The sequence below is a fragment of the Cygnus olor genome, chromosome 12, assembly GCF_009769625.2.
Source record: "Cygnus olor isolate bCygOlo1 chromosome 12, bCygOlo1.pri.v2, whole genome shotgun sequence".
NCBI lineage: Eukaryota > Metazoa > Chordata > Aves > Anseriformes > Anatidae > Cygnus > Cygnus olor.
This window is the reverse complement of record NC_049180.1, coordinates 14834107-14847595: the sequence shown is the minus strand read 5'-3', so window position 1 is coordinate 14847595 and position 13489 is coordinate 14834107. Positions and strand designations below refer to the sequence as shown.

Below are 13489 nucleotides of genomic sequence, written 5' to 3'. Positions count from 1 at the left end.
TTGTGCCCCCCACTCCCTCCCCGAAAACAGTAAGCACAAGCCCACGCTACAATTTGTGACCTCAGTTGTGAGCATTAGTTACCTTTAAAAAAAAAAAAAAAGAGCTCCACCATCCCCAGCAACTTGGCTTTGATTGGAATCATCCATATTCTATAGAAAAAAACTCTGCTACTGTTTGAACCAGAAATGCTCATTTCATCAGATTGTTATAGAAAAGAAACAGAATATGTCAGCACATACTAACTCTTGCATGGCACCAAGCACTCCAGGTTTTGCTATGATCTTTCAGCACCACGAAAAGCATTACCAAGTTTATTTACAAACAAACTTATCGTGACAGGACACTGGAATTCATTCCCCCATAACTTTATGGTTGAGGAGGAGCAGAATGCTTTCATTAGTAGAAAGAAATTAAAATTCATAGTAACCTATATATATAATTCAGCAATTTCAATGAAAATTTGGAAAGTGCATTTCCTACATTAAAATACAACAAAAACAAATCAAAGCTAATATTCAGAATTGAATTCTACAAAGAAACGAATTCTACAAAGAAATAAAAATTCTTTCATGCTGTCAGCAGAAAACTGACATGAGGCTTTCTATGCAGTGAGGCTTCCAGGTCTGTAAAGATTTCTGTCAAACTGGAGTTGATTAACCAATGGCTAAACCGAATCTTTGTTCAGTAGATTTTCCCTGGGTGCGTGTGAAGTACGGTGTCCCTCTTTATACCTAAAGTCTCTTAGAGAGTTAAATTACTTCTGATAAAACTTCTTCCCAGATTTTATTTGAACGGATGCTATCTTTCCCAACACACTGCCTTACTATCTCACTGTCCTGGTGAGCCAGCAGAGGATACAGCAGTTAACCACCAGTCATGGCACTGGATGGCGAATTCCCTGACTCAGTTCTGTACCAAGGGACAACCAGTTGTACCTCTGAACACATACAGCTGAAATGTCAGCAGTGGTTAGGAATGAATTACACAAGCTGCCTATATTCTTTACTCTGTATGTAGAACACATCAGCACGGTTTAACAAGAACTCCTGCCTTCCCTTCCTCAGATGGGCGGAATGGAGGCTGTCATCACTGGCTTGGCAGACGACTTCCAAATTCTGAAGCAGCACAGAAAGCTCTTCACCTTTGGCGTGTCGTTTGGCACTTTCCTACTTGCCCTTTTTTGCATTACCAATGTAAGTACAACAAAAATTTCCATCACAAATACCCTAAAAATGCAGTTAACCTAATCAGCTGGAAATATCAAGGGGCTCAGGTGACTCTTTTGGTTATAGACAAATTTTAATTCTTAAACAACCTTACAGTCAGAATGTTACTTTCAGTCTTACCTACACGATGCTTCTCTGCTCTTTTTGGACAAGCTTATTAGCTACCATCTGAACCTACAAACCTCTGTTTCAAAGAACTGTTTATGTTCTTAGTGTTGGGGGGAGGTCATATTAAACAGAATTGCGTTGAATCTTATTCCTCTGTGAGGAACTAAGAATTTTGAGTGACCAGTCCATCAGACATCTGGCTATTTTCTTTGTGAAGCAAATAAGAAGCCTTCGCTTCACATGAAGGGACTTTAGAACAATGATCTCCTCCCCCCATGTGTTTCTTAATGTTCCTAGATCTATCTCTTACTCTTAACACCATAAAATGACACATAACCTACCCTGAACATCTAGTAAGCTATTTTTTCACCACCATTACCCTGAGATTTCTTCATCCTGAATGATTTGCCTCACCAGGCTTTTGACAACTAACTGAAGGATGAGAACCACAGTCTACTAGGTTGGATGTCCTGCAGTAAGAGAACCTTCTGATTTTTGCCAAAAAGCAAGAATTTCTGTAAGCAAAAATATCAAAACTGCCAGAGAACGAGGGAAACATGAGGTAGTCGCAATGAAAATAGATGTGCTGAACCTCTCTCTCTCCCCTAGAAATGGTTTCCAGACCTATTAAGGTTACTGAAATGGCATTAATTTAAGATAACAAAGCTCTATGTACACTAGAAGACTACCCCAATATTTTTACTCTCATTTTCTCAAACTGGAAAATATTGGAGACACTAAAAATACGTGCATTTAAAGTTTGTCCTTTTAAAACCATGCCATCTCCATTGTTACCTAAAGACCTCAACGTGCTCCTTCTTCATCCTCAGTTTTGACTGAAAAAAAAAAAAATTAAGTACGATATCAGAACAAACTCAGTGGGTAAGAACTGAGGTGCCTATGGGTGCGATCCCAGTGCCTTCATGCAGGCTGAAGCAGTTTGAGACAGCAGTTTGGCTGTAGCTTTCACATAATGGCACCTGTTTGGAATGAAGTCCCCCCACCAGCTGGAACGCACTGAACTGCCCGCACTCGTCCAGATGTCCGGGTTCACGTGGCTGGAGAACATTTCTAATGTGCACAAGTTACAAAGAAAGCTCCTTGTGATACCATCACATTAAATTGATTGATTTTGTGCTCCAAAAACTTGAGGCTGTATTTTCAAAACATGTCTCTTACAAAAGCATACTTGTTGTTCACTTCACTAAGCTTTGATAGTGAAGGCATCCATTTAGAGCAGGTGTAGAACAAAAACAAGAGGTCAGGCCGAAATGCCATTGAATAAACAACATTTTCTTTCTCATACAACAACCAAAGTTCATTCAGTTTCCAGTCAAGTCCCCACAGAATTAAAAACCTAGACAAGGCCTAAGCAGTGGTCTCTCCCGTCTTGCAAATATGCACAGCTGTTTTGGAAAACCATGGTTTTAATCAGGGAAAAAAAAACTGCAGAGCTTAAAACCACCTAGAGATCTAAACAGCACACATGCTATTTATACCACTGGGAAAAGCATAGAAACTAATTCCTTTGTTCCCTCCCCTTCTGAACAGGCCTAGGCAAGTTGAGTGTGGTTGTGAAAAAAAGGATTTTAACTGAAACGCGCTGCAAATGCGAACATTTTTGTTGTTCACATGTGACAAAGCATGGCTTGAAACACTTAATTCAGTTTCATTTTGAAACAAGTAAACATACCGTGCTTCTCCATTCCTCTTTAGCCTTCCATTGCCACTGAAAATACGGAGTGCTGAGAGCACTCCTTAATCACACGGAGGTTTCTGTTTCCCCTTTCAGTTAGGGCAGATGAAAAAGATTTGCAACCCTTCTGAAGAGCCTAGTTCCACTATTTTGTGTGTACATACAAACATGTGTCTGCAGCACCGGTTCCATATTAAAAGACTTGCGTAAAGAGATTTCAAGTGAAGCAGATTTCTGTTAACCTGATGCTGACATGACTCCACTTCTAACTTGCTTCTGTTGCATCTCTTAACTCCCCCACGCTAGGGTGGAATTTATGTGCTCACACTGCTGGACACATTTGCAGCTGGGACGTCCATATTGTTTGCTGTTTTAATGGAGGCAATTGGAGTTTCCTGGTTTTATGGTAAGCAATTCCCTTCACACCTGCAAAGCCTTTGATACTCCAAGTGAGCTCGTGGCAGGCTCCCACATTGTCTTAAGGGGATTTAGTGCGGCACTGTATACACGAAGGCATGACGGGACGGGTTTTATGCAACAATTTTCACCTGATTTACAAATAGAGACAGGAATGCAGATGTTTAGTGGGGTAAATTTTGAAACTCCACACAAATCCAAAGGAAATCAACTTGTGAAGGTGACTGCAACGAGATGAAAATGCTACCTCTTTTGCCAGTATTCTGTATCTGTTAAGACAGACCACGACTTGCAGTAGCAGGTTTATACCTCGTGCTTTCAAAGTGGATTAGCTTAAATACAGATTCCCCTGTTCCTGCTATCCACAATTTCCCCAGGGCCAACCCCAAGCCCCCAGTGCAATACTAACAAAGGTAGTTTGTCTTAAACTTGTAATAATTCCTACATTAGCCACTTCGGTTTGAGGCAGTATTCTACTTAATTATAAAAACACCAGCAGTTTAGAAATTGTTTCTTTCACAGCATGGCATGGAATATCCAACATCCTAGAAATGGTTAAAAAAAAGTCAATGATTTATGCCACAAAAAGGTTGCAATAATTGGCTTTAACCTCAGTATGGCTGGCTCTAGGATAATTCACCTCATCCCCTGCACTAGGCTGGAATCTGTGTGTGCCAACACTATTCATTATCTTTTCACAGACAAGATTTGTAAAATTATAAGGACTTCAAAAAGAATAGCTCTTCTTTTTTTTTCCCAAATAACAAAAAGGAACCTTCTAACTTGAAAAGACAAACCGTCAGCACATCTGCCTTCGTAGCCTCACTGACCATGTTTCCAGCCACCTTCACAGATAATATAAGTTGTGAATACATGCTTCCAAATTATTTTCGAAAATTCAATACTTATCTCTGACCACCAGTTACCATTAACAGCTAAGCTTATCCACTTTCAAAGCCAAATACACATTCAGGCTCCCTTTTGCAAGGCTTGGCTTGCTTTTAAATTTGTTCCCTTGGTTCTACAAACTACTTTTCAGAAGACTGTTTGCTGTCAGTTCTGTCAGAGGCACTGTAAATGTTTTGGCAGTGTGATGCAGAAGAACCCCTCATTTTTTGGATGGGTAAGAGATAAACAGTTCAGCAATGCAATATTAATCACAAACCCGTGATTAGCTCAATCACCCATCTAGGACCGAAAATCTTAGATCTTACACAAGTCACCTCACCGCAGCAGTCCAAGTTATCTTTGATATGTGAAATTAATGGTTGCTAGATTAATCAACTTTCTTGAGCTGTTATTTTTCCTCCTGATCTCCCCTTAATTCTCATGTCATACTTCCCAGTTTGCCACAGCTCTTCTCTTCATTGTTATTGGGGTTCAAAAGTCATAGTAGCCAGCATTACTTTTTTTACCCACTGAAGTCTGTATGGAAGTAGCTGCCCTGATTCCCAATAAGGCTGTTCTATCCCTAAAGGACATTATCTTTCCTATTTAAAAATTATGCTTACAGTTGACATGATTCAGAAGGTTTCAGCCATCATCATCCTTACTGCCATTTACCTCCCTCAGTCAGTAATTTATCCCACCTGTACTACGCCACCACATTCTTCTAGTCATTCTCTCAATTAAAAGCTAGTGATGAGCACATGAGGTGAAAGAATGGCATTCACATGTAAAGCTGTTCAGCCTACTAAAGAAAAAGCTTTTAGCTTTAAACAACGCCATGCTGATGTTGGATGACAGAATTAGTAAGCAGCTCATATGCTGCTCTCAAAACATGTAGACGCACTAGATTTTCAGAGGTTTTTAATCCCTGTAAAAGCTGAATGCAAAAGAGTTAGCTCAGCTTGGAAGCAGAGGCATGAAAGTATTCTTTGGTTAGTAAAGGCAAGTTATTATCTGCCCCTATTAAAACAGGATTTACTGTGCTTTACAACAGCTAGGCTTTGGATGCAGTTCAGTCTAAACCAAGCTTAGCCAGACCTTAAGTGTTCCAACTACTGCCCTTCATCATCCCTTCCCTTCTCCCTCCTGCCTCCTCACAATCAAGAAACCATCTATTCATTGTCTTAAGCAGCTGACAGGTGCTTCTACTGACACAGAATGACCTGCTGCTTTATAAAGAAGAACTTATTACAGCCCCAGGTGCTATTTAAACTGCTTTGACTGATTCAATCTGGCATGGTCTTGTCTACCTTTTTCCTGATAGACCCCAGCTGCCTTAATGACCCAGCAGAACATTAAGCCAGCCTGAAGGCAAGCATGACATTTTGGCACAGACCAAAAATGTGGCAATTTTTAGATTTAGTTCAAATTATACTTACGCCCACTTACTGGGAAGTTTCTTCCTGCAAAGTACACCTGAACATGTAAGGGAGAAGGGGAAGCAAGTTTGTTTTAACATATGGATCCATTTGGGTTGTGACTCACTGTTTTGCCTTTATGCAACACTGACACCATTCCTCTGCTGCATATTTTAAGAAAAGCCAGACACCTCTCCCTCTGACCCAAATCCAGAGGTTATCAAAGAAAGAGCCAGGCTTTTCACTGAGGTACACAGTAGGAGAACAGAAGACAATGATCAAGTTGAAAGGAGATTTTTTTTTCTACGTAAAGATAATTACATACTGCAACAGATTGGTCAGAACTGGACAAAGCCATGAGAAAGCTGTTCTAAGCTGTGCTAGCCTTGCTTTGTGCAGGAGGTTGAACCGGAGACCTCTCAGGAACTCCCCGAGCATGAACAATTCAGTGATTCTGTGACTTACTGTAATTCCCATAGGCCAAAATACAGGATGGTTCAACGAAGCAATGTTACTCCAACCCTTCATTTGCATGCAAACTGTGTTATCCCTTATACTTCTGTAACTGGACAGTTACTAATATGAGGAGGCAAAAAGTAGCATTTACATGGAAAGCGAATTTAGCATAGAATAGGCTAAGTTGATTCAAAACTCCTTTTTCTTATTACTTTTTTATTTCAGTGTAGTTCACTTGATTTCTTGGATTCATTTAAATCAAATATATGGCATTCAGGGCATTATTATTAATTTTTACTTTCCAAAGTAAAAAATAAGAATCCAAGCTTATGAAAGAATACTACACATCACATAGGCATACAGAGTTAAACAAGACAGGAGTGGAAGACACATACAAGAAATGCCTCTAGGTCTCCAAATGGTTGTTGTAGCTATAACACTACTTTCTGGGAACATGCCCATAAAATATTTCAGCCATGGCCAGTCAAGAGTTTCACCTCTGCACAAATGCACGGTTCTTAAGCCTGTATAGCCAAATGACTTAGAGGTCTAGCACACAGGGAGTGCAGGAGGTATTGTCAACATGTACTTCAATTCTGTCTGAACTCAGATCTCTGCATCGCTAAGATGGAAGAAAACATCCTGTCCTAATGTTAGGAGGATAACTTGCATTTATAGTTAAATCTACTTTTCAACTTCCACCTAATCTGAATTTTCGCATGTTAATTCCCTTGACACCCTGATACTATGTACATGGAGAATGGGCCAAGTTTTCTACGCTGTTTAATAGGCAACTGCAGTGGAGACATTCCCAGGCAGCTACATAGTTTATTAGTTCAGAAACTACACTTAAATTCTCTTTAGTGTATTTAACTATGGGGCCTGGTCACAAATTGTACATACATCTATCTTGTTTTTCACTGAAAAAGCAAGGAAGTTATTTCTATACTTGACACCAGGTCTCCAGCAAGTAATCAGGAGTTTGGTTTGTGGTACCAGTTCCGTCTTATGACTGAAGAAATCACCCTGTTTAGGTTTATTCTACTGAGTTGCCTATGTTATCCTACAGAATCACAAAAGAATAGTGTAAATGCTTTCAAAAACTGCAAAAGAAAAAAAAGCCCTACAAGTACTGTCATATATAGCTGTAGCTACATTCTACTTCACAGGTTGATTCTTTGAATGGTTATTTGAAGATGTATAGCACCCAAAAAGCATGCTGTTGAAAAAGCAGTCTGAGAACATGGACTATTTATCCCTTTTTTTCAGTAGATATTGAACACAAAGCACTGTTTGAGCTGTGGGTACATCTGTCTGCCATCTGCAAAACTTTTATTCATGGTTATCTAGTCCTTTGACCTTCTGCACAATGATAAATTTCACTCTCCGTATTCACAGCAGTTGAAATTCAGTCACTTTAAAGTTCACAGAAGGCACTGCAAATAGAATCAGATTAAATTCAAAGAGCATTTACAGATCCTTTCTTAAATTTGGCTACTTTGCTTCACCTGTATGTAATACCGGGGGAAGGGGGAGCAGAATCAAAGTTCACATTCAAGTGTCCAGACCTTGTAAATACATTTCCTTGGCTCCATGCAAAGGGCAAACTTGAGCTGTCCTAATTATTTAAATTAAATAAACACTACTGAATGGATCCACATGAAGAGGAACAATTACGACAAACTATACAGCATCTCTAACAAACGTGCTGCAAAAAGCTGCCTTTTTGCTGTTTACCTATTGAGTTCAGGATTAAAATCAAACTTATTGAAAACATTAAACAGAATTATCAACTACAAACCAGCAGTCTGCCCAGACAGATGGAGCTAGAGAGAACTACTTATCTCTGAGCCAGTATCCTTAAGGCATGCAGTTAGAGACTGTTTCCTTCTTCAAAGACAACTCTGAAGAAATATTTTTCCCACTTTTTGATATCAGCAATAATCACCCCATTATAAAATCCATTGCTGCAAAGCATGGAAATGCCTTTGTAAACTACTCAAAATCTGTAACTGGTTGAGGCTAATGCCACTCACAGAAAGCCCGCTGTACTCGTGCAATGCTAAGGTGTTCAGACATGGAGTGCAGAACACTTACGTAAAACTGTAAAACCCATAAGGAATTAGGAGGGGCTGAGCGAAACGACATTTCTTCCTTCCTCAGGACATACCCGTTCTGTAACAGTGAGTAACCTAGGGTGGCAAATTTGTGGTTTTTGCTTTGGCCTGTGTTGAATGAACTATTCCAGTTCTGAAGTCACTCTCTAGAGAGCATTTCTGAATGGGAGTCTGCAAAGTCAGGAGATCTTCCTTTCTGTGTTGCCTGCAGGAGGAGATTTCTACCACAACTATTTGCATTTTATTTGTCCAAAATAAGATCTCCATTTACCATTCCAATTTATAGCTATTAGTACTTAGACTGTCAGAGGTACTAAGTACCAACACACACGTGAAAAGCCTCAGACTACACGGATGCAAGAAACACTAAAGACTGAGAAGCAGTTACTTACAGCTCTTCTTCCCTCTGATCAAGCTGCTGAGAATTTTTGTCTGTGACCTACATTTCTCTACACTGTGGTGCAGTAAATCCCACTAGAGATAGCTAACTTCAGTGATTTGAATGGAGTAGCATTATATAGCTTTGCTGGCAAGGAAAGCCTCATACGCTATTTCTTGCATGCTTAATATACAAATGGGAATGGAAAATGCAATGGAAATATTGTATATTACTAATATCAAGGTCTTGATACTAAGCAAGCAAACAAGTCACCCCTGTTTCTAAATCCGTATTATACATTTCTGGTATAATGAGCAAGACTAATTTTTGATCTGTCTTCATTTAATGATTTTCTTGGTATCCTCTGCTGCCTTAACTACTGCAATAGGTAGAAGTTCTGACTACTCATGGTTTTTACTCACATGAACAGATCATTTATCTTCTAGGGTATCCACAAAAGCTGTATGACATTACTGAATATTTAGATGCATAGAGATAACAATTTCAGAAAATTCTAGATCGTAGAGTAATTCACAAACTCACAGAGGATACTCTAAAACAGGCCAGCAGCACCTTGCTAGTTTATTTTGTACACATTTACACTGAGCAGAAGAAGCATCTACCCCATTCCTTATATAGGTGATGAAAGATGAAATGACATTTGTCATAAATATAATGAATGTTCTGTGGTAATTAATGAAACGTTGAAAGATAAGTGAAGCATGCCACTAAGCAAAACAAATACAGCCTCCTTTGTAAATTTAGGAATCATGAATCTATCTCATTATCAGAGTTTGTGTAAGGGTCTGGGTTTTCCTTTAATATACTCATAATACTGCTGAGTGGTTAGGTTACAATAGTCAATTATTACAAGAACTGTACATCCAGTTCACAAATTAAATGCTAGGTATTTATTAAGTGCCCCTTTCCAATGGTAAAGCTATTTGCAACAGACATTATGTGCTCACAGGTATTTAATTCTTGGATATAGCAATATCAAAGATGCACCTACTCATTGAAAGGAGATCAATTTTATCTTGTATTTTTTCTGATTCGGAAGTCTTTCTGAAAGAAGACCACATGTTTTGGGATATACCAACATCTCATCAGTTTAGATTTATGCCGGTCTGATGTCCACATCCCTTCTAGGTGTGGACAGATTCAGTGAAGACATCCAACAAATGATGGGCTTCAAGCCAGGCCTCTACTGGAGATTGTGCTGGAAATTTGTTAGCCCTGCTTTTCTATTGGTAAGTGTTGACAATTATTTCATCATCAAAAGAATGCTAGTATGCCTTTCCTAGAATATGCCATCGAGTATCAAGGTATCGAGCAAGGTAGTCTTTGTTATGCCCAGTGTTGCCAGGATGACTAGAAGGCACTCCTATTTAATTCTTTTCTCCTTCAATATCATAGGGAGTATTTTGTATAAAATATTTTCATTGCGAAGGACTCTAATTGTGGCAGAGATCATCTTCTGTTCCTTCACTTCTTCAAGATGTAAAGGAAATAGCTTTTGTTAGGGAACACAAAGCGTGGCTTCAGACAGTGTCTTCCCAGCATCCTCCCAAGCATTAAACAAAAATCTTTCTGTTGGGAAAATAATGTAGCCAGGGATAAGAGTGCGCTGGAGAGAAAGGCCAAGTCTGTCTATGATTTAGCTGAACTCATCAATGGTGAAATGCCCTTACTACTAAAGCTTTGCTATCTATAGGAAATAAAATTACGTAAAGTGTATCAGAATGCATCAGGTTCACCATCCCTCACCATTCTCATTTCAGCTGATACGGATTTGAGTTTAAAAACTGCAACATCCTGTGGCTGGCCTCATCTTCGAAACAGGAATAATAGGGTAATTCAAAGAAAGTTTAATTTAGAAGGCCTGAAAACTGTATAAAATGGTTAATGAAAGTGAAAAACAAAGAACGACTTCATGAACTAAAGGTCACCATTTTATACCAAATCAGATCAGACACATTATTTGGAATGCACCATGCCCCTTCTCACAGAAATCAAAATTACTTAATGAAAGCATCATTATATACCTGCCTTATACAAGCACACATCTTTGTTACCTAGACCTGACAATGGAAAAAAAAACATATCATGCACAGACTACATGTACCCATGTACCTGTGTAAACAGCAGTCAGATCTAAAGACTTCGATCTTTACCTTGGAGCCATAAAATTATTCATTTAGAATATTAAAAGAAAAATTCACACTTAATTACAGCAACCAAATCCCAGGTCAACCTTTCCTAATTCCAGTAATTAGATGTTCTGCAGACTCCCGCTGGGGTTCCGTGGTTACAGATAAACCACATTCAATCCACTTCTCTGTAATCTGGATCTGCTGCTTGTTACTGTGCATTTGATCTGCAGCTCCAAGGCTTACTCACCTTGATGTTATTAGTTGCCAAATCAAACTGTAAATAAAAGCTCTCTGCCTTTCCACAAAGACATGCACTGGGCAGTGTTTCCAGATGCTCCGGTTGTTGAGGATTGCAGATATTTTTCTTCAAGACTACTAATACAGACTTTGCCTTCATGCACTGAATTAGCAGCATACTAGGATGGCTGCCTAGTCCAAATCCAACAGCATCCAGCAGATGTTTCTGCCAAGACTTGGAAATATTTATGCAGTGATTTACCCAGGAAGGATTTTTTTCCCCTTTAGTACAAAATGTGAAAAGCAATTGAAAAGAATCATTATACGTTATACATTGTGCTTTGTTTTGTTTTGACTGATTTTTAAAAAAAAGCCTGAATTTCAATGTGAATGTGTTGATTCCATCACTGCAATAGTACCATAGACACAACCGTATATACTTTTTTCTTCCCAACCTGATCTCTGGCTGCTGCAGGTCTTTCAGTCTTCCAGTATCATACCAACAGCTCAACACCATGTGCTACTAATTATATCTAGCAGTTCACGAAGGCATTTTAGAAGTTTTTACTTACTACTAGATTTACCTTGTCCCTTTCTCTCAAAGCGTATACTATGTATACCACCTCTTGAGACATAACCTTTCACCTGTGTGCTTTGTCTCTGAACCCAGAAATTGCAACAACATCCTCAAGGACATTACTTGATTAAAAATCATTGCATTTGTATCACATTTATTAGAGCACATCTCCCACTGGTAATTCATTTTTTACTGGAGGACCCCATGATGCCCAAATGGTAGAATGACAGCTTAGAGTAAGTAGCATGCAATTATACCGAGTAATTATGTGAAACACCAAACATGTATTAAATGTACCTTGTAAGCTGCCTGATCTGTAGTGAAGCACTTGTGTTTTTCATTTGGGGAAAAAAATCCCAAAGAGTGAGCACTGCTTTGTGTAAAGGTTAGATTCAGAACAAAACTACAGTTTTATATTGGGATCTTCTCCTATGCTTATTTGTAAATCAAAAGGTCAGGATGAATAATATGGATATTGGACCTTGCTATGATTTTAGAAGACTTAATAGCATAAAAGCTGTGCATTCTTAAAGCAATACTTCTATGCAAATAAAAATCTGATATAGTTTTGTGATGCATGTAGTTTAGGATAATACAGAAAAGGCTATACAATTGTCGGACTTCGGTTCAATTATTTCTTTAACAATCCTGTATTCACCTAACAGATAGTCCCCGTTGGTGACAGGTAATGTATTACAGCAGTTCCTAGCAGTAAACACAATTCTCCACAAGCAAGGCAAGTTGGGGTCATCCAGATATCTGGTGTTAGGAAACATCCCCTTGAAGTCTTTCCTCTATGCTAACTGCTGCTGTGTACATCATGGCAAGAAAACCTCTAAAGGAAATCAGTATTTGTCTAATGATTTCACTGTCGATTTCCTTTAACCCACACCATTACTCTCCTTGCACACGTAGCCTTCAAAATCCTAAGCTCAAAATACTACAATTTGGCATTGCTACGTGGAGCAGAACATACAGGTCCAGAGAATCAAATCCGGAATTCTGCAACCCATATGGAAATAACAAGAAGCAAATAGGGTGGTACCTTACTCTTTCCTTCCTACCTCCAGTACTGGATAGGGTAGCACCAGGAGGTTAAAAAAAAAACCAAAAAACTTTATTTTCCAGGCCTTAAGGCAGCACGACCTTTACTCAGTAGCTGTATTGTGCTGGAGTTTACAACATGCTTCTCATTGGGAAATGGGTACAGAACTCCTACGGAAATGAGACCTAATGCCTCTGGGAAACAAAGATCCTGAATAGGTCTATCTCGACTGCAGAATCTTTATTTTAATATCTCTAACACTAGTTTAAGTGAGACAGTGGCAGACAACCACCTGAACTTCCCACCCAAATATCAAATACTCCATGGCCAAAGTAGCTGAAAGGAAACAACTGTTAATATTAGTAAATGCATCAAAAACATCAACGGTTTAAGCAGTACAAGGCACACTATAAATAGGATGAAGGTAAATGGTAAAGCTGGGTTGAAATATTCCTTAGGGTAGCTGCCTAAGCAAACACATGAGATCTGTTTTCCAGCCAAGCTTCATGTCTCAAAACAATGATGCGTGTTATTTTCTCTTCCCTAGTTTGTTGTGATAGTCAGCATTATAAATTTCAAACCTCTGACCTACGATGACTACACCTTCCCTCTCTGGGCAAATCGCATTGGCTGGGGAATAGCATTATCTTCCATGATACTCGTGCCTGCCTATATTATCTATAAATTTATGAATGTGCGTGGGACCTTTAAAGAAGTAAGTGAAATGCTAATAAAATGTCATGAAATATTGCTATGAAATGAAACGCTGGA

General features: G+C 38.9%; 1 protein-coding gene across 2 annotated transcripts in view; it reads left to right on the top strand.

Annotated features, from left to right (window-relative positions):
- Window positions 1-13489, top strand: part of SLC6A2 (solute carrier family 6 member 2) — a 75869-nt gene that overhangs the window by 47321 nt on the left and 15059 nt on the right. For both annotated transcript variants that reach the window (XR_005823598.1, XM_040571076.1), the window contains exons 9-12: window positions 1066-1194; window positions 3338-3437; window positions 9856-9956; window positions 13266-13433. Coding sequence is in view for 1 of the 2 variants with exons in the window: in XM_040571076.1 (XP_040427010.1) it covers window positions 1066-1194; window positions 3338-3437; window positions 9856-9956; window positions 13266-13433 (498 nt within the window). In the remaining variant the exon portion in view is untranslated. The remainder of the gene's footprint in view (window positions 1-1065; window positions 1195-3337; window positions 3438-9855; window positions 9957-13265; window positions 13434-13489) is intronic.